We start from the raw sequence: 20,860 nt of genomic DNA, 5'->3' as shown, positions 1-20,860 counted from the left end.
AAGGTTTCATTGCAATAATGCTGAGCAGCTAGCTCTGAGATTGTTGCATCCACAATGTACCAGAGTCATGGGACTGATGGTCCTGGTCTGGAACCTTTATAACTGTGAGCTACATAAAAGGGTTTCTCTTTATAATACTAACTCACTAAATCGTACCTAGAGAAACCATAAGTAGGCTGTATTCCTTCTTTACAGATGAAGAAAGCAAGGCTCTGAAGGAAAGAGTGACTGTCATCCTGGCCACAGTTGGGAAAGCACACTCAAGTGTGCCGGACACAAAGGCTGCCCTTTGATACCTGTGTTGTGGTCGTTATATAGGCAGTAATCACAGGTGTGAAAATGCTGACCAGTCTTCTAAACACAGGTGTGTAGACTACAGCACAACCCACAGAAGTGTGCTTCGGGTGATACAAACTATATAGATACCATGTGACTGTGGGGGTAGGGGATAATGGCTTAAGAAAGATGCTTTCATATTTCACAAAGGATGAAGAAATGTTCTCAGACCAAAAAGCACAGACTTGAGAAACTTCCCATTCAGGTACTGCATTGAGCAAATTTGCTGGGAGGGACAGGGAGCTTCTCCTGGCTTCCTCATTATAAAATTGTTTTCATCGCAAATGTTTTTAAACTAAAAAAAAAAAAAACCCAAAAACCTGTGACAGAAGCAATAAGAAAACCAAAGGGGAGAACTGCCGGGATCTGCTGGAGTGACACGACCTCTGTGTGGGTTCATAAGGACATCAGCAGCAGCTGGACAGAGGGACAGACTCCTAGGGAACACCACTCACTGGTAAGAGGTAGCGGCTGTGACTCTATAGGAAAGAAGGTTCCCACGACTAAAGCGAAATTCCAGGCACTTGTTGGAAGTTCTGAGCTGCTATTTGCTGTTGCCATGTTCTGTCCAAAGCTAGTCAGATCAACTCCACTCTCAAGAGGGCAAAACTGAGTGCCTTCTCTTCTTTAAACAGTGGAATACTTCCATCCGCCTCCTGAAACATGTCTGATTCCTGGAAACTGTTTGAAACCCAACTGACTGTATGTAGAAAAGTGCATTCCCACACTCCTAAAACTATCTGACCAGAGAGGGTGCATGTCATCATTACCAACCAGACAACCAGCCAGTAGATCAAGAGCCCCAGTTTCAGACAGCACAGGTGAGTAGCTGTTCCCCGCAGTTCAAGGCTCATGGCACCGCCCAAGAGTCACGCTGGACCCTAAGGAAACCTCAAGAAAAAGCCTTGTCCCTGAGACAAATCAAACTACGCTGAAGGCACATTAAGGAAGCTGGCTATGTGCAGACCATCCAAGGCAAAGGGACTTCTTAAGCAGTCACTCGTGGTTTCTGATTTGTGTTTGCATTGTTATTAAATAGATGTACTTACAGCTTTTCTGAATTGTGTTCCTTCACAGTTATTAAATTTGTATGTACAACATGCTCTTATTGTATGTTTGAATCTGAACACTCTAAAGTAGACTGCTGTGGGGGATTCTTTGCAGGCAGATGGAACCAGAGCTCACTGGAGAACCTGTGGTCAAGCTGATGAGACTGCCAATGAAAAGGGGACTACCCTTCATACAACAAAACCAGTACGTGCAACAAGAATCCCCTGTTGGTAATATGATAAATGCACACACGGAAGCAAAAACCAAGTGAAGCTCACACTTGTTTGTGAGCCCTGAAACATACTTGAAGTTTACGTCTTCTAATAGTCTCGAATAGCTCAGTCTCCACGGCTGTAGTTTCTTGAATCTGTCCTCAGCACCAGCACCACCCAGGGCCATCCCTTATGGGACATTTTTGCTTGCTGTTTGGTTTTAGTGAGCAGGTCCCTGAAAGCATTGGTTTGCATATACTTGGGGGGAATTCACAGAGGTAAGGAGGAGGAAGTGGGTGGTCATCTCATAAGGGGAGAAAGAGGTGAGTTCTACAGTGCGCTTGGTTGGTATTGACAGGTGAGGGAGACAGGGGTCACATACCTGAAATTTCTGGAAGTGTGGGCTTGTCTTCTTTCCAGAGGTTCCCATCACAAACAGGAAGTCTGGGGTTAGGACAAATGGCACTCTCTCTTTATTAATGCCCAGGAAACTTTTATAATTCCCAAGAATGTGTCCAAAGTCTATGTGAAATAGGTTTCCTGAAGAGAAGGAAATGCCTGACATCATTACACGGCATAAGTGCTTATTAACATTTTGGTTTTTTGAAACGATTTTGCGGTTGCCTGAGAATGAATGATCTTGAGTGAAAGCATTTTCACGCTCTTTTATATTAGCCTGTGATATTTTCAGTCTTACCAGGTGTGGGAAAGCAGCAGCTGCAAATATCTGTTGATAGGCTTGTTTGTTAGATGGTTCCAAATGTCGTTTAAAAAATACCTGTCTCCAAAGTATTCTTAGACAGGTAAATCAAAGTCTAGCTAATATTTGAACATCATGTTTAAGAGACACCATGTCCTTCATGTAACTGAAGGATTAGTGTTGTATTCCAGTCCAGCAAGAGGGGGTTTAGTTTTTACTTTTAAGTAGCACTATAGAAATGCCAGTTTGAATCTCTTTGGGGTCAGTTCTGCCACTATTTTACCATCATTATCCGCAGAACCACATTAGTTTTTTATTTATTTTGTCTTTTATCATTTCTTCTTTTGTGTTGACCTTGTCAAAGAATAAGTAATTCACTCCAAGTTTTTGTGCTTTTTCTAAACTCCACTCTTGAATAACTTTCTGCAAGAGAGTCTATGTAGCACAGGCTGGCTTTGAACTTTGCAATCCTCCTTCAGTCTCCAGAGTGTTGGACTTAAAGGCATTGGCAACTACACCTGGAAGACTATAAAAATGTGTTCAAATTCCACATATGACCATCGGTATGGTGGCCATTACTGGCCATTCTCAGAGTAGCATGAACCAGTAAGGCTCAGAGAGTTAGAGACTTGGGTGCCTTAGATTGGGAGGATATTTCATGTGTTTTATTATTTGTTCTAGCAGCTTTTTGCAACATTTGACATGGTTGATACCTCCCATCATTATCAGTTTCTAGGATTTACTTCCCATCCTCTCTTTCTACCTCTCGCCAGAACGTTCTCTCTCTCTTTAGTCTCATTTCCTGCCCTTCTTCTCTTACCCATCAACCCTCTGTCCAAAGTGACGAGTGTCCCTGTTCACAATGACTTCTAGAACTGAGCTCCGGTTAGACTCTCACTCTGTGCCAGGGGGATGGGGTGGGGGTGGGCAATGTTTAATGAGGACACGTGCTTCAGACGGACAGCAGTGATGACTGCCAAATAAGGTGAGCGTATTTGATGTCACTTAGCTGAACACTTAGGACTGATTAAAACAGAATGTATATATGTATATATAACATGCTACGATGAAAAGTTTATTTTACCTTGGGCAAACTCACCTGTCTCTGAGATCATAATGTTGTCGTTGTGTCTGTCACCTATCCCAAGAACAAATGTCGCCACACAGTAGCCAGCACAGGAGTAAACAAACCTCTCCACTGCTGCCTGAAACTGAGGAGGTTGTGTGTGAGTGCAGTCGCTCTCCAAGCAGAGAGCAGAAGAGTCGATTACAAATGCCTTCCAGAAAGACAGTGTTCTAGGGACCACGTCAGAAAGCAAGAAAGTTGAGTCCAGTCTCATTAGTTTCTTATCAAGGGGGTGCCAACTGCCATAATGCTCTACTTGTATGTCTAGTAAAGAGTCAACCAGACACCCGGACACGAGGGAGACTCGAGAAGCAAAAGGCTACAGAAATTTGTTCAAGGTTCTCGTCCTCTTCTTGCCCACAACTGTACAAAACTATAGAGATTTCTGCATTCATGCTTTGCTGTGACCACTTAAGTGGATGGATGGCTTCACAAGTCTTCATGTATAACAGATGAATAAAGGTTACTAATTATGTTCCCTCCACCGAGGCTGATAGTCATGCAAATGTCAGGTGCTATTCTTGTAGGGTAGAACTTTAAATGGCGCCCAGACAGACCAACCAACCAGTTTGTGAAGGATACAGCATACACACTTCAGCAAGATGGACATTTTCAACATTCATAACTTACCGTTGAGATCCGCAGCAGTACACCGCAAATTATTTTGTTTGGTATGAAGGAAAGTATATATGGTAACTAAATCTTTGTGTTGAACAACAAAAATAGCTTCAAAAGTGCTAACAGACTATTTCAGAGAAACAAATTCTATGCAAAGCTTGAATGGTAATCAAAACTGAAGCAAGTGTTTCCTGGGTCTAGCACTAGGCACCCTGTCTCACAGATAAGCTGTATCATCAGGGGAAAACCCCTGAAACCACCACTGCTTCAGGAGCAAACCCAGAGACATCCATCGGAAGTGCCTGTCCAGACCAGAAGTCACAACTCTCAGATGGAAGACCAGCTGGATGGAGGACGGGGCCCGGGGTGGGGATGGGAGAGCAAGAACTTACCTTCTCTTCAATAGGGCATTTTTCCTTGAGCCAGTGATTCAGGACTTCATCTTTGAATGCTCCTGTGTTACCTACTGTGCTTTGCTGAATTTGAGCAATTGTGGTGGCATCCTTCACAATCTCGATCATTCCTGTGTGAAGAGCCACAGAATTCAACGCCGCTGAGTCTTGACTGAGTGGAGTAGACGGTTTTTTTCTTTTATCTGATGCTTTCTGAGGTCAAAGCTCTATTTTTCAGGTCTGAGCTATTTTGTTGTTTGTTTGTTGAAAAGATAATAACAGCCAACGGCTGCAGAATTTGTGCGGAATCCTCCTCCAGTAACCCTGAATAAGGGGGGGAATGGCTGCTTTGGAGGACTAACAAATAGAGACATCTGTGTGCCAAGTGCAGCCTTTCTTGCTGGGTGATTGCTACCTTTCCCCATTTTAGGGAACATGGCCTAAAATGTTTGGTGCAGTTCTCACAGGAGAACCTTGAATAAAAATAAAAGTGACTGAAACTAAAATGTTAAATGTCTAAAAAAGTACCTGAGTGGAGTGTGTAATAGCTTCAATAATGCGAATTCTGGAATTTAAAAAGAAGTGACAGTTCTTTCTGTCTAATTTTAAATGTTATTTGCGAGAGAAAAGCTTAATGCACAACGACATGAGCTGCAGTGGATGGGGAGAGGAGCTGGGGGAGGGTGCAGTTCTCGGGATGCTCGCTCCCATGCGCGGCCACAGGCCTGAGTCAGTTAACGTGTCTTTGTTACGCCGCCATTGAACCCAGAGTCACTTTCGGCAACCTGGGGACATAGCTACCTTTTGATTTTCAAGGGTAGCTTGCCAGCTATGGAACGCTTTCACCAAGAGTGGTATGCTCATTGCCTGACGCAATTACAAACCTATTTTGTCACCAGTTGAGATGCAGCCATATGGCAGAAGGCACAGGTCCAGAGATTCAGTCTCCCAAATGGACTCCATGATGCGTAGAATCTGGGAATCAAGTACAGACATTTCTACTATACATAGACGTTGACCAATGCATTTTCTTCTCTCTTAAAAAAGCCAGGAAGCTTGGATAAACTGGGGGGGGGGGCAGTAGAGAGGAGGGGACAGGAGGTGAGAATATGAGGGAACAGGATGGTCAAGTTGGGGGAGGGATGGAGTGAGCAATAGCCAAGCACCAGGCTGAGCTTTGGGAGTCCAGTCTAAGAGAGGGAGGAGGGACTATATGAGCAAGGGTGGGGGTCGTCAAGATCATGACAGGGAAGCCCATGGGGACAGCTGACCCGAGCTTGTAGGAACTCATGGTCTCTGGACTCTAGACAGACGTCTGGGAAACCTGCATGGGATTAACTAGGCCCTCGGCATGTGGGAGACAGTTGTATAGCTTGGTCTGTTTGAGGGCCCCCTGGCAGTAGGACCTGTATCTATCCCTGGTGCATGAACTGGGTTTTTGGAGCCTATTCCCCAGGATGGCATGCCTTGCTCAGCCTTGATGCAGAAAGAGGGGGTGGCTTAGTCCTGCCTCACCTTAATGTACCAGGCTTTGTTGACTCCCCATAGGAGATCTTACCCTTTGGGAGGAGGGGACGGGGGGGGGGGGGGTTGGGGAGAGCTAGCAGGGGCAGGAGGAGGCCGGGGGAGCTGGTTAGTATGTAAAATGAATAAAAAATTTAAGATAAAAAAGCCAGGAATCTTCTCTGGTTACATGCAGTATATGAGTAAATTTAAAATACATAGTAACAACTCAACTTCAATTGATCAGCCTGATACTCAGAAATTTCCTGCCATTGCAAATCTATTAATTTCAGCCTCTGGGGTATATGTTGAAGAAATGGATAAAGTTTTCACTTGGGGGAGGTTTTTTTTTTTTGCCACATTTCACTATCTACCTTACCAAATACTCCACTTCTTATGTCTGTTTCCCACAATAACTTAATGCCCTTTTGCATGTTTGCTTCTCTGATATCCACAAGGCCCATGCTACAACTAAGACAGTGAAATCAGTAATGGTGATATCAACACCACATGTTAGCTGGTTCTTCTTTTATGTGTGATCCTTCTATTGGGAATATAATTTTTGTTTCTGTAAACGAACAAAGACTTAGAGAGTTACAGTAGACAGCGAGTTTCAACAATAAAACAAAGTCTAAGTATAAACTGTCCCTCAGAATTAGAGCAACAGGAAAGCAACCTTTTGTGGCTTTGAAATGCTTATCTTTGTAAATTCAAAGGATTCTATAGACTTATTTAAAATAAAGTTCATTTTTTTAAAAAAGATTAAATAATTTATTTCTTTCCTTTTCCTTTTAAAAATCTTTCTTGGACAGAAAACAAAAACAAAAGAGACAATAACAGCAATGAAAAAAACCTGTCCTTGAAAAGAAAGCTGAGCACTGTGTTAGAAATAAGCTAAAACAGAATCTTAAGGAAAATTGAAAATATTGGTTTTAAATAGCCTGCCTTTAATGTACAGTGCTTTGTTTACTCTAAATAAATCATACTAGGTTTTAGAAACATTTGCCTCTTCCATAATGAGGCATGAGAAACTGGAGAGCTTAGCTTTATAGACTTGTGAAGCTAAACCAACACAGAAATGTTCCATACAATCTAAAAGTGATACCTTCACCATTTGCCTTCTCCCTTTCATCTGTGCGGCCATGCGTCCCTTTCTCTCTTGTATACAACATTCTTGAGCTGGTGTTTGAGTACTGAAGGGGTTGTATTTATGGAATATGCCTGCTGATGGACTGGTATGTCTGTGAACCGGGTTAAACCGGCTACTGCAGACAAGTCATCCCCACAGCCCATTCTTCCATGTGCAGAATGGAGTTTTAAAGAGCCTAGGCAAGGCAAGTGCATCTGCCTGCTAGGGAATGCTGGACACCCATCTCTGGCAGGATGGCTTGCCTAATGACCCATAGTTACATTCACCAAGTTAGACTTCTCTATTAAGTACCCTTTGATTGCTATTCATCACATGAAAATAGAAAAGAAAGGAAGGCATGTTTTAGACTAATATAAAATCCTTTCTTCAAATAACTGCAAAACACACCTCAACCTACCTGTAAGATCAGCATGTCTTGCCGAAGATCATCGCCATGTTTGAAGATGATCCCGATGGTTTCATTGGACAGGACTGTCGGGTCAGCACATTTAAACTCGAGCCACAGGGGCTTCTTCTTGGAGGCCATCACTTTGCATTTTTCAATCTGCAAGGAAGTGGTTACAATATCACAAAATGAATATACACTGCAGGGCTCTGATTCTCTTGTAGAACATTTCTGAATACAAGGGCAAAGTCCTGGTTGGAAAATGATTTTCAATATTTGGATTAAATATAGAAGGTGCTCTTGTCTAAACTCAAAATGCTGTCTGTGTGTGAGAAAATTCACAGTCCTTCCAGCGATGGCCCTCAGACTGTACTCCAAGGAGCTCTAAAGGTCTGTGGAAAGGCCACAGTGCAGCAGGCACCACCTCCCCATTCCCATACTGGTTCTCCACACCACCATTAGCTCAGACCACTGATGCTAGCAACTGTTTCTGTGTTAACTTCCTGACATTTAAATTGGAAAAGGAGTTCTAGAGCTACCACAGTGTCTGAAATATTATTACTCAAGAATCAGATGTCAGTCAAATCTACATCAGGGAAATTTAACAGGAATACATGAAAAATCTGGCACTTGGGCACAGGGCTTCTAGCCCAGTCCCCCACAACCCTCATATCTAAACAAAGCACTGTGACAGCAGCCATAAAACCAAACCCAAACCTTTGCTGGGTTTTAGTCAAAAGTACATGCACCACAAATCAAAAACATAGTGTAGGGGGCTGGAGAGAGAGTTCAGCAGTTAAGAGCACTGCTCTTGAAGAGGACCTGGGGGGATTGGTTCCCAGCACCCACACAGGGCAGCTCACAACAGCCTGTAATTCCAATTCCAGGGGATCGACCACTCTTCTTCTGGTCTCTTCAGGCACTGCATGTGCACAGCAGGCAAGCAAAAATACTCATACACATAAAATAAAAATAAAGAAATAAAAATATGTCAGTTTTTAAAAAAGCAAATAGTTGGAAAGTTATATTAATATATCATAATACTGTTATCTAAACTATGATAGCGGATTGAATGTGCCTTTGCTATGAGGTCTCTTTCCTAGTAACTGTTTATAGATTTAGAAATGTGAAGGAAGCATTTCTGTCCTGTGAGCAACTAGACCAGGAAAGACACATGGACAACTCTTGTCAGACATTAGATGACAGACAATAGAACTCTGTGGTCCCTGAGCAAGGAAGACAAAGGTATCCTTGCAGCTGCCTCAGCTTACTTCTGAGGGCTGTTTCTTGGTTAAAGTATGGAGGAAAGTCAACCATGTTGAGCTTATGGCCTAGCAGTCCATATAATAACTGAAGTCTCAAAGGGAGGGCAGAATAGGTTGACAGACAATAATAATAATCAAACAATTTCCAAGTGTGATAGAACAGATGCCCACATGCGCAAGGAGCACCGTAGCCTGGCACTTTATATAAGAAACCTGTGCCAACACATACATCACCAACCCACCCAAAACCAGGGAGGAAAGAGACATGAAAAGAAACGGGGAAAAGGATGTATTACAAACAGAACATCAAAGACAAAGCTAGAGTATTCTCACCAGGACACAGGCAAACCAGAAGAGAAGGGTATGGCAAGGGAAAATGGCAAGTTAGGTTTCTATGTCTAGTAAAAATATTGCTCAAAAAAATAAATGCATAGTAAACATTTTCAGCCAAATTAATTCTGAAAGAATGTATTGCCAACAGCTTGTAGGATAAATTGTTAAAGTTCCAAGAAAAATGGTATTGAGAGAATACCCAACATAATATATGGGTAAGTGTTTAAAATGGTTTAATCTGTTTAGCTATACATATATTTTGTTTAAAGAAAAATAATATATCATGGGGCTTAAAACACATGCAAAAGGGATGGGTTAGTGGAGATGTGAGATTCTTACAAGCACGCAGAGTGGTTGTTACTGCGGTGTTGCTGACACACACACAGACACTTAGAGCAATAGAAGAGATTGAAGAGTGAGGTATAGACCCTCCTACAGTATGGTCAGCTGATTCTGACTTAAAGAATTCTGTAACATTCTTAGAAGAATGTTGAGTATCTCAATTTTGCTGCTGGTACAGAAAACTCACTGAATTCACACTAATGGACAATTGCTTATGTAAAGAATATACTAGTAAGCTGATTTAAAAACACAGTAGACGGTAAATTACTGAGTACTGATTGGAGCACTGGGTGCTAGAGATTAGGGAAGGGCTTGATAGGACCCCATCCAGGGCTGCTCTAGCTCCTGGTGTCTTCATAAGATCCACTGTGAAGGCCCTGACTCTAGAAAGCACGCTAGACACGTGTAAGACACAAGGAGCACAGAGAGACATATCCCACCGACACCTACCACCAGGGCACCAGCTTTCAGTCCAGGGTCATAGGGAACTCTGAAGCTCTTGGGAAGACTGGAACTCTGCAGGCTCTCAAGCTTTTGCTTGAGCTGTGAAATAACTGCAATTGTGAAAAGTACACAGGAGTTAGGGCGGCACAGACATCTGTACTATCTGCTACCTCAGCATAACCCAGGTCACATTTCCTTTGTAGTCTGCGTATGGGGTCTGGGAGGTAGCAGGAAAAGGACTGTGGAACTCTGCCTTTGGAGATCTAACTACTGAGCAGACCCAGTGAGTCCAGTAGAGGATGTTTGTGAGTGCATGTGGGAATCCTCTATCACCACAGCGGAGGAGGGTGTGCGGAGTGAGCCTCACCCTGCCCTTGTCTTTCCAGCCTGGGCCTTTCAACGGCCATCTGGTTTTTAGAAGAGACGTGTGAAGGCTATTCAATAGAGTCAGGTTGGAGTTCTGTAAATTCTTCTCAAAAGAGGAAGTTAGGTTGTGTACAAAAGATGTGGAAACCTCAAAATTCTCAAGGCAAAACACACGGAGTACAGATTACTGCCTGGAAAACAGGAAGAGGCCTGTTCAAATGTAAGATTGTTACTACTACCATTAGTAGTTTTGGAGGGTAGCATGAGCCATGCACTAGCAGACAATCCAAAGGGAAGGTTAGAAATTTAAAACAGTCAAAAGCTTAAACCGTTTTTGGTCAGGGATATTAGTATCCTCTTTAAGCCATAGTTCTGGGCCCAGGCTTATTAACTGAGTAAAAGATACTTTTCTAGGTTCAAGTTTCATACAGTTTATCTTGCCAGAAAGATGTGTCAGTGAAGACAATTTCATGCAGTGTTCATCAAAACCTTAAAGGAGTGATCAATTTTCCTAGAGCAGAGACAAGATATTGGAAATGGCTACAGAGAGGAAGTGTGTGTGTGTGTGTGTGTGTGTGCGCGCGCGTGTGTGTGCATGTGTGAAGGTGACATAATTTACATATGTATATTATTCTCAACCTAACCTCTCAATATTCTGACAATCTGAAATTAGCATGAACGTATTCAAAGATGGGGAGAGGAGAGGATTTTGAAATAATTTTTGTATATGAAACTATTATTGAAAATTACATCTTCTATGCACACATGGTTCTTCAATTTCTCCGAATTTCATATGTATAACTTCATTTTTAAAAACATATGACTTTGTGGTCGTAAATCATCATGCCTTATAGAAGGAGAGCTTCAAATCTGCTTACTTTATGCAAATAGGAGACCAAAAAAATGTCTTCTTGACTGCTTTTAGCAAAATACAACTTGAATTTCAGAAAGAAGAATCATACCAGTCATCACATTTAGAAAGAGAACTGAGAAAATTCAGCCAGTGTACCTTGGGAGCTGACATCATACTTCTCAGCAGAGAGCGATTTGATATCAATGGTCACTTTTTGTAACATCTCGATCACGTGGACCTGCTGCGTGAAGTCCTGAAGCATGGCCATGCCGCAGCCCCGCAGGTATGCTTCCAGGATCACGGCGAACCTCTGCTGATAGTGTCTGGACTGGGCTATCTCACTTCGCAAGAACCAGAACAAGAAGTGGCCGATTCTTTTGTTCTGAGACGGGTACAAGAAGGTTGAGGTCAGGATGACGAATGCTGTAGGTTTATCAGGCAATTCCTGGTACCCTAAACTGTCATGCAGTTATCAAAATGGAAATACTTACTCTCAAACCGCGCTTCAGCAGGAATCGGGCCAGAGCGCTGTCATGATATGGTTCAAATTTCACAGCCTAAAAGAAGAGCATATTGGCATTTGAAGGATTATACTCTGTGGTGGTCAGTCAGAAGAAATGAAATGGACAAAATAGTATGGTTCTGTGTGAATGAATCTTTCCAGTTAAGGTGGTAAGAATCTTCCTAGCCACTCACATCCAATCCCCTGCTTAGTGGACACTGAAGATGGCGAGGTGGGCACTTGCTTAGCATGCTAGAAGAGGACCACATGGGCTGCAGGACCCCTGATGCCCAGTGCAGTGGTCAGGGTAATGGCAGAGATGAAGTTGCAAAGGCCTTGTTCCAAGTTAGAATGAATTAGGTCATTGGAAGGGGAGAGGTAGACATGGCTATAGTAATTCTTTAAAACAAGAAAGCCTGTCGTAAAACAAATGGACAGGAGAGATACAGTACTCAAGAGAGGAACATTAGATGCAGCTGAGTGCCAAGTGTGAAGGTCCTGAAGCCCCATAGCTTCCCTTTCGGGCAACTCCTCCCTTCTTACTGTAGGTAAAAGCAGTCCCTACCTGCCAAGCTGTGGCACAGATCTTTGCATCAAATACCCCTGATTGTCTTTATTGTTAGTGTTTGGTCATCTTCACAGTGTTGGTTCTGGGTTGGATATTGATACATGAAATGATAGCTCTATTATTGAATAAAGATAGCCAGTAAAATGGAAAAAAAGTAAACTAAACCTTTGTGGGTGCCTGGTTATTTTTCATGTTTTAATTTTTAATAAGCTTTAAATAGTTAATAGTTTTAAAAGCAACAAGTATTATTTAACGATTAATGCGTATATTAAGTTAGAAGGTAGGTCATGTATATAACTCTAAAATTAACTATCTTAGAATAGTTCCTTTATAAATAGGAATGGTCATTCTTTCCCCCAAAGAACAGAAGACGTTTCCACCCCAGCACGTATTTTGGAGCCTGAAGTCTTTTTGGTACATTCACAGTTCTCATTCTGAGTTTGCAGTTAGATCCTATCAATACTGACCTTATAGTGTTTCAAACTTAGTCCCTCTTTCAAAAGTGCCTCTTTTGGGTGTGGTCAAGTAGGTGCCCCAGAAGCTGCACTTAAGCCGAGTTCTGAGAATGTGGTTTCTCAGTCAACAGAGCTCACTTTAAATTGTGCTGTAAGTTTCTAACTCTAGGGCTGGTCTTTCTTCGTGTTTCACTTCTACAACAATGATGCAGATCGCAACCAAGGGACCATTTTAACCAACAGTGAGTCATTTAGTCGGGGCTGAAATGTTTCAAATCGCTGCACAAATGAGCACCACTCTTCAAACTTCAACCCACACATCCAATATTTATAAGACCAATTGACCTCTTTCACCCAAAGCAGTTCCAAGAAAAAACGTTATTTATCTTTGAATCCAATAAAGTTTACTTTGGAAAGTTTTAATGAAAAATTGTCAGATCAAGTATTACCTACTCAGAACTTTCTCTAGATGCATTACTCAAAATTAAGTGCTACCTGACCCCCTATCTACTCATAGTACTCTATGGTTTTTTCAGAAGCCCTTTTCATAATTTGTTATTAAACACATGGACACTTAATCGAGCTGACAAAGACACACACACACACACACACACACACACACACACACACGTGTGCACTGCAGAAAATCTGGAGGATATGTCTTCTCACTGAAGAAGTTGTTGAACTCAGGAATAACCACATCTGCGTTGTACAATACCCTTTCTATCTCAGCTTTTCCTTTCCTTTCCTGTGTCAAGTAATAGAACGTAAGTTGAGAACTACTATCATGAGCAGTGTTCTTGCTTCTTAGCTCTTTGACAGCCCAGCTAAATCACAGGCATATCGCTGACCCCGCAAGACCACAGGGAGCGTCATGGGTACTGAGTGAAACACAGTCCCATGCCTGTTTAAAGAGGGCAGCTGCCAAGATTCTGCCCAGCATAACCACTTAGCCAAATAACAGTAGCAAGTTCTACCCTAGGGCTTATGACTTTCCCAGCCATAGGAGTACAGTACTAAGCATGACATTTCCTCACATAAAACGACCTCAAAGCCATCCTGAACTCACAGCAACTGTGGTTACCTGTACACGACACACACAGGATCAAAGCAGCCCATGTCTATCACAGTTGGGGTAGAGGGCCTCTAGGCCCGCCTCTTGCTGAGGAGCTATTGGCAGTGGAGAGCTGACAGGAGAGGGAAAGTTACGCTTTCTGGAAGATGTGGCCACTGGTAAAATTCCCATGCTCCTCCAGTGGGTGGCTGCACACCCATAAACACATGGACAGTGATAATTGGACTTACCAGTTATCAGAAAAAAATGGACATTAACTTGAGAGAGAGAGATATTAACAAGGGCAGAAGATAATTTGAAGGGAAACTAGGGGTTATATATGATCATATTTCAATATATACCTGTATAAAATTCTCAAGAATTAAGAAAATCTTTTAAAAGATGTTACCGGGATATGACATGTTGTTCTATGAACTGTAATAAGCATAGACAGAGATTAAAATTTCTCTAGCCTGCATTATCCTGCCGCTAGATTCATGCAGAATATTTGGTGGATGTGAACATGATTAAGGCCAGGGGTTAGTCGATCCATTTCTTTTTAAAAATGTGTGGTCTTGAGCTCATAGCTTAGTCTCCTTGTATCTCAGTTTCCATATGTATAAAATGCAAACCCAAATTCTAATTTGACCACCATTATAGCTAATGGTGGAATCAAATGACACAATATACAAAAAGTATATGTAAATCACTTGGAGCCTTGGCATAAGGAAGCTTGCAACAACTTCAACTCATCATTAAGATAATTAATGAGGACAACATAATTCCCACTGGGGCAGTTCTCCTAAAATGTGAAGGACGGCACTGATGTCTTTCGAAAGCTTGCTGGCAAACCCTCAAAGACACTGAAAAAAAATGTCAATGAGAGCGTTTACAACTTTTTGGCGTGGCTTCATCAGCTCTGGTCTGACTGATCATGAAACCGAACAAAGGGTGTGGGATGAAGGCTGTAGGGGGTGCCTGTACACATGCAAATCCGTTCTCTGAGACAGCAGTTCCTGCTAACCTCCCCAGCGCCTACCTGCACCAGCTGGAGAAGGTAATGCAAAACATCATCGTCCTCCAGGCTCTCCAGCTTCTGAACTGCAATGGCTCTTACATTTTCATCGGAAAAATTGCAGTCCAGGAGCTGCATGGTCAAACCAACGTCCAAAGCACTTTGATCCCACACTTCCCTTCTGGCTAACAGCTGGTATGTTTTGGCCACAATTTCTTGCTGTCCCCACTTCACGGAACTGAAGAGCTTAGGGTATGCCTTTGGATGCTTCAGGCTTTCGTATCTAAAATGCCACAGCAGCTCCTTGTCCTCCGCTGTGAGGGGGTTAAGTGGATCGGTGGCTATGATCGCCTCCAGTTGCTTGCGAAGCTGATTGGGCATTTCAGCTCGGACCCTATCTCCTTCCGGGTCAGGGGTGGGCTGATGCTTAGGCAGGGCTATGGGGTGACAGTAGTTGTCCAGCAGGATAGAGATGGACATTGAGTTCTCCTTGTCAGGGTTGGTCGCAGACGTGAGCTTGTCAGCATTGAAGCTGCCTTGTTCCTCTGCCTTCCCAGATATCTGCCACATGTGGAGGACATAGTCACCATGGCGGAGCAGGAACCGGTGGTCTATTAACAGTAAGTTCACATAATAGAGAAGCTGGGCTTTGCTCTTGGACTCCGAGCCTGGCATCTCTGCAGAAGCTTTGCTGGACAGTGCTGGCGTTTTGCAGCAGTAGATCTGAAGGTTTAACAGGGCCCCTTTGGGCAAGTCTTTGATTTTGATGCCGAATTCCAACCACACATTCCAGAGCACTTCCTCCGTGAAGGGCTTAGGGCTGGTTCGCCTTTGGCAAAGGACTTGTTGTCCGTGTTGGATGTTAGCTTCTACAAACACAGTGAGGTCGGTGTTCCGGGGCAGGACAGGGATGTCAATGCCTCTAATCTTGACCCTGAACTTTCGGTCACAGTCCCACAAAGACACCGTGAACACACTCTCGTGGTCCTTGCCGTGGATGGTGAGCTGCTCATGGTAGCCTGTGACTCCAGTACAGTCATCCACCAGTGGCCATTCTTCCTTCCTCACCTCATCTAGGGCTGGGTCTGGAGGCGTGTCGAGCACCAGGTGTATTTCATCTCCGTTCTTAAGGCATTGTCTCACCCACTGGAAGTTTTTAAGGGGCGTTTCGCCTACCAGGTACTCATCGCGGCCACAGACCCGCAGCACAAAGTCCTGCTCACTCTGACTTTCTGGGATATTTAATAGGGACTTCTTCTTGGCCATCTTGGTGAAGAAGCTCTGGAGGATGGCGCCAGGGGTATCATCCGCGGAGACCTTGATGGTTTGACTGGTGGTGCTCCGATGGATGACGATGAAGATGCAATTGTTGGCAATCTTCCTTGACAGGTAGTCTGGGAGAGGTTTGGATGTCACCCAAGGGTGCATAGCATAGAGTCTGGCATCACGGCCAGCCACCTCTGCCATGCGAGGCGTGACCAGACGGCGGCGGGTGAACTCTAGCTCATCATCGTGCACGTTGCTGACGTCCGTGACGTCGTAGCCAATCAGGGAGGTAAGCTGCTTCTGGAAAGCTAGGGTCTCCTCAGAAGGTGTGTGTCTCTGTACCACATGGATCTGACCGGGGCTCTTGTGCATCATCTTCCAGTAGCGCAAGCAGTCTAGGGTCTGTACCACTTGGTACCTGTCGTAGATCTCATACCACTGCCCCTTCTTCTGGTAGAGCAGGAGGAAGTGGTCCGGGCCCAACCGGTGGTAGAATTCGGCGGCCACGCTGGTCTCCAGTGCGCGCAGCCAGACCTGGGCTTTCATTTGCTCCACGTTGCCATGGCCAGCCACATGCAGCAGTGCTATTTCTGGAGTTTTGCTGATGCGCTGGCTGGTGGGCAGCACGAACTCGATGGGGATGAGCTCCATGGAGGACAGGCTGCCTGCTGCACTGCGTGGCTTCATCCTCCGGCGCCGGCGGAGGTTGTCCTCTCTTAGAACCACCGGTTGCTCATAGTTCTCCAGCTCCATGCCCTAAGCGACCTGGGAGTGGAGAAAACAGCTTTGTCAGGAGACAGACTGCAGATTCCGTTACGATGACTGAGAGAAGGTGTTGATAGGAGCACCAGGCCTAGAGGGACCAAGAAAGCTGGGTACAGTGCTGTCTTTCACAGCGTGGTTCTCGGCCAGTCACTTACTGTTTAGATGATGTGGCCTACTTAATCTCCTACTTATCTGTCATTTTGGTTATTTATACTTAGGGGTGGAGGCAAAAGTTAAATAAGGTAGTTCCTTTTTTTGATTGATTGATCCATACATACTGGCACATTTTCTGTAGATGTGTGTGTGTGTGTGTGTGTGTGTGTGTGTGTGTGTATGTGTGTGTATGTGTGTGTGTGTGAGATGTTTTAATTAGAAATTTGTAAAGCACTATGGGACTGTAGAGATGGCTCCGTGGATAAAAGTGCTCGCTGTACAAACATAAGGTCTCGAGTTTACATCCTACTACCCATGTAAGCTCCCATGGACCAGTAACCCCAGTGGTTTCTGTCTGTCTGTCCGTGTGTGTTGGAAGGGAGAAAATCGGAGATGGGAAAAAAAAATCACTGGGGCTTATTGGCCTCCAACTTAGCTCCAGGTTCATTGAGAGACTCTGACTGAAAGGAAGCGGGTGGAGTGTGTCTCCTCTGACCTCTGCAGGTGTAACTCCGCACATATATGGTTACATTATACACAAATAACACACTCACACGCATGTGCACAAAGCATGTACAACACTCATTTAGCACCATGTCTGATATTTACTGGCTCAAAATGGTAACTGTCTGTAAGTGCCAAGAAATCCATCACAAAGCAATACAGACAAGGATGGAGTCATGGTGTCTAAGGTGCAACATGAGCATCTGAACATCACTTTGAAAACAAGCCGAGGCATTTCCTTTCTAGTTCTCACACTTCTCTAACTCAGACACCCGATCTTGCTTCATCTTCTCTATTTTCAAACTGTCTGAACCCAGAGTCTTCTCCTTAGTCAACTTCCTGTTGTTTTTTTTTCCTTTTCATTTTTCTTTCTACTTAAGACAGCCAATCATTTCATTCATAAAACTCAAAAAAATCGCAAAATTGGTAAAGGCTGTAATCAAAGCCATTTGGAGGCACATAACATTTTGAATCGTGGAATGTGGAACATTCTAGCTGTCAATACTGTATTAGGGTAGAGGGATCACCAAACCTGGACTTTGCCAGTATGAACCTTTAGATAATTTTAACTGAATCAATTGGTTTGACCTGCTTCTTCTTTAAATAGAGGAGTCACAGATAGAAGACAAGATTTCTGCCCTTTAATGAAACTTCTGTTTAGACCCTAAATTAATTCAGTTTCTTTTTGTCCTAATAGTTTCATTTCTGTATCAGAAATTTACAAATTTATTCTCATATTACTCACTTTTTCTGCAAATATTTAGTAAGTATTTATCCTTAACTTAATATTTAACAATTAGCAAGTTTTACAAAGCATTTGTGGATAATTTTGGCCTCTTCCACTAAGGAACCCATTAATAATTATTGAAATGCTCAGAAACCTAAAATTGAAAAATGATTCATAAAACATTTTAATTTAATATAAGCATTGCTACATTGGTACTACACTCCAAACCACATTCAAACATTGAAACAAAATATTTCAGAAAATATCATTTACTCTCTAACTGATGTTAATGAGATCCATAATTAGCATTTTTCTGAAGAACAGTGGAATATTTTTTATATACCAAAAAGGAGTGTTTGATTAAAAGTTATAAAAGACAGTTTCATTGGATCTCAACTTATCCTCAATTCTTGAGTTGTTATTTTTAAAGTCAAAACTCCCTCCTCTTAAAATATATTGAAGTTATACTTAGCAAATAAATGAAACCAACTGTCCCAAACAACTGTTTCTGCAGCTTAAAGGATTCTTTTGGTCTTTTGGTACTTTATAGAATAACTAACAAAAAAGAACCACAAGCTATATTGATACTGACATGAACTTAAAATAAAACATGTCCAAATTTAAGTGTACAAATATAATTCAGTATCTGCACAGTGACACCAAGAACTCATACAATATCATGATACAGGGTGCAGAAGAAAAGAGACTGACCAAATACTCACTGATTTTCCTCATGGCTGGGACTAAGCAGCTCTGTCCTCTTAAAAACTACTGTCTGTCCAGTAATTTTTCAAGTACGTACGTGTAAGTCTCTGAGCACCGCCCGTCGTGGGCTCTGAAGCCACCCCCTTCCTCACAAACACAACCAGAAAGAGCTGGTGCACCTGCGAGCCCTTGCCGGAACCTTGTGGATATACACAGTCTACACAGAGTGAGACAGTGAAACCCAGACGTTCAGGGGTGGGCTCATCTCGAACCGGCAACGGTTCCAGATAAAAATATTCTAGCTGAGAAGGAAGTGACTGTCCCGTGTCAGAGTGAACAAAGAGCAAATTATAGAAAGCAGGAGTACCTGATACAGCCCCAGAGGCGGAGGTGCTGGAGGGTCATTTGTTTACTCTATAAAAACAAAACAAATTCAAACCTACCCAAAGCACCTCTCGGCTCTTCCGCTTTTCTGGGGCTCCCTTCATATCCAGATGCAGAGGAAGTGTTGCAGTTACCAGGAAGGAAGTTTTAACCAAGTTGATTATACATGTGATTGCTCATTTTCAAAGTGTCAGAAATGCATTTCCTGCTGAAGCACAGAGCGAGCAGAACAGGACACAGAGCAGTGTTTACCTCGCTATTTTTTCTCACTCTTTGGATTAATTTTTCAAAAATTGTGAGAGACTCTGACAAATTATGGAGATCCAAACCAAAAATATACCCAAGGCATAAACAAATGAAGCATGTGTGTAGCTATAAGTAGAAGGAGCCTACACAGCTACAATATTACATAACTTGTTAAGAAGATTTAATAGCCAAGTGAAACCTGTTACCCTCTGAGAATTCACACAAACTCTCATGTGTGCTGAGACAGGCAAGGTGGGGAGGAACCCTGTGGGCTGTTGGACTCTATCTGGATGTTTGCAAGAGTTATGTCTGTGAGTTCACCTCCTTAGATTGGTGAGGTCTCTCTCTCTCTCTCTCGCTCTTTCTCTCTCTGTCTGTCTGTCTCTCTCTCTCTCTCTCTCTGTCTCTCTGTATGTGTCAGACCATTTAGGTCTCAAACTATCACAGCCTTAAACTGAAAGCCCTGCCTCTCTGCCTCTTTGCGTGTGCCTCCTGCTGCTGTGTTGGGGTGTGTGTGCTGGTGTACGCTGAGGGTGGAGCTTACTATGAGCACTGATTAACAAGACAAAATAGGAGGAAGCTGGAGACACTGAAAACGGTCAGCATCAGGCTGTAATCCCTGAGAAACAGCTCCTAGTTCCCATAGGCTTAAAGAACATGGAGGAGATCATTTGTTTGAAAGCCGTCCTGTATTTTCCAAGTAACCTCAATTACTTATAGAACCCTAAGCATAGCCAACTCCCCTCTGTCCCAGGGGTCTCTAGATCAGAGCTTACTCTCCCCACTAGAGTGTCATGTTGGGCCCCAGGAATAGCAAGGATAGAGGCAGCTCCACATGCCCCTCAGAAGTACAGCATTGTGAGTTTCTTTGAACTACTCTGGTATCAAGATCAATGAGTCCCTGATCTGTTGTCTTCTCTAACATAGTCCTTGTGATGGCTAATACAGATTGTTAATTTGACAGGATCTAGAATCCAGAAGGCAAACCTCTGGGCACGGCTATAAGTCAGTCTCTAGACTGGGTTAAGTGAAGTATGGGAAGACCCACTCTAAATGTGGATGGAACCATCCATGGGTGGCAGTTCTGGATAGGAGAAAGCCAGCCATGCATCTCTCTCTGTTTTCAGATGGCAGAGGCAGTGGAAGCAGCAGCTACATCATTCTGCCACCATGCCTTTCCTGCTATGGTGAACTATACCTTCAAACTAGGAGCTGAAATCAACCCTCTCCTTCTTAAATTGCTTCTGTTGGGTATTTTGTCATAGCAATGAGAAAAATAGTACAGGTCCATTAGGTCTTAGTTTTTTAAAATAGTGGTCTAAGAGTCAATATCAGCAGGCAAGTTTAATTCAAAGACTGTCTTCCAGATAGGTAGATAAGTAGAGGGAGCAACTCAGCTTTCCAAAGTATATTTCTCAGTAAGAATACTTCCTTAGGAAGT

At 43.1% G+C, this 20,860-nt stretch overlaps 1 protein-coding gene across 5 annotated transcripts in view; it reads right to left on the bottom strand.

The window, feature by feature from the left end:
• Pik3cg (phosphatidylinositol-4,5-bisphosphate 3-kinase catalytic subunit gamma) overlaps positions 1–19,310 on the bottom strand; it is a 35,962-nt gene extending 16,652 nt beyond the window's left edge. Inside the window, exons 1-10 of one of the 5 annotated variants that reach the window (XM_048415487.3) lie at positions 19,233–19,310; positions 14,694–16,700; positions 11,567–11,632; positions 11,232–11,457; positions 9,863–9,966; positions 7,485–7,631; positions 5,319–5,409; positions 4,435–4,565; positions 3,398–3,509; positions 1,981–2,138 (exon numbers count right to left, since the gene is read on the bottom strand). In XM_048415487.3, the coding sequence (XP_048271444.3) occupies positions 1,981–2,138; positions 3,398–3,509; positions 4,435–4,565; positions 5,319–5,409; positions 7,485–7,631; positions 9,863–9,966; positions 11,232–11,457; positions 11,567–11,632; positions 14,694–16,688 (3,030 nt within the window). In that variant the 5' untranslated portion in view covers positions 16,689–16,700; positions 19,233–19,310. Of the gene's footprint in view, positions 1–1,980; positions 2,139–3,397; positions 3,510–4,434; positions 4,566–5,318; positions 5,410–7,484; positions 7,632–9,862; positions 9,967–11,231; positions 11,458–11,566; positions 11,633–14,693; positions 16,701–18,795; positions 19,131–19,156 lie in introns of those variants that run through there. The other 4 variants (XM_048415486.3, XM_048415485.3, XM_048415484.3 and 1 more) reach the window with 4 other exon arrangements.
• Between the last annotated feature and the right edge of the window lie 1,550 nt (positions 19,311–20,860).

This window comes from Myodes glareolus, chromosome 11, assembly GCF_982192425.1.
Source record: "Myodes glareolus chromosome 11, mMyoGla1.1, whole genome shotgun sequence".
NCBI lineage: Eukaryota > Metazoa > Chordata > Mammalia > Rodentia > Cricetidae > Myodes > Myodes glareolus.
The sequence above is the reverse complement of the archived record's forward strand: the minus strand, read 5'-3'. Positions and strand labels throughout refer to the sequence as shown.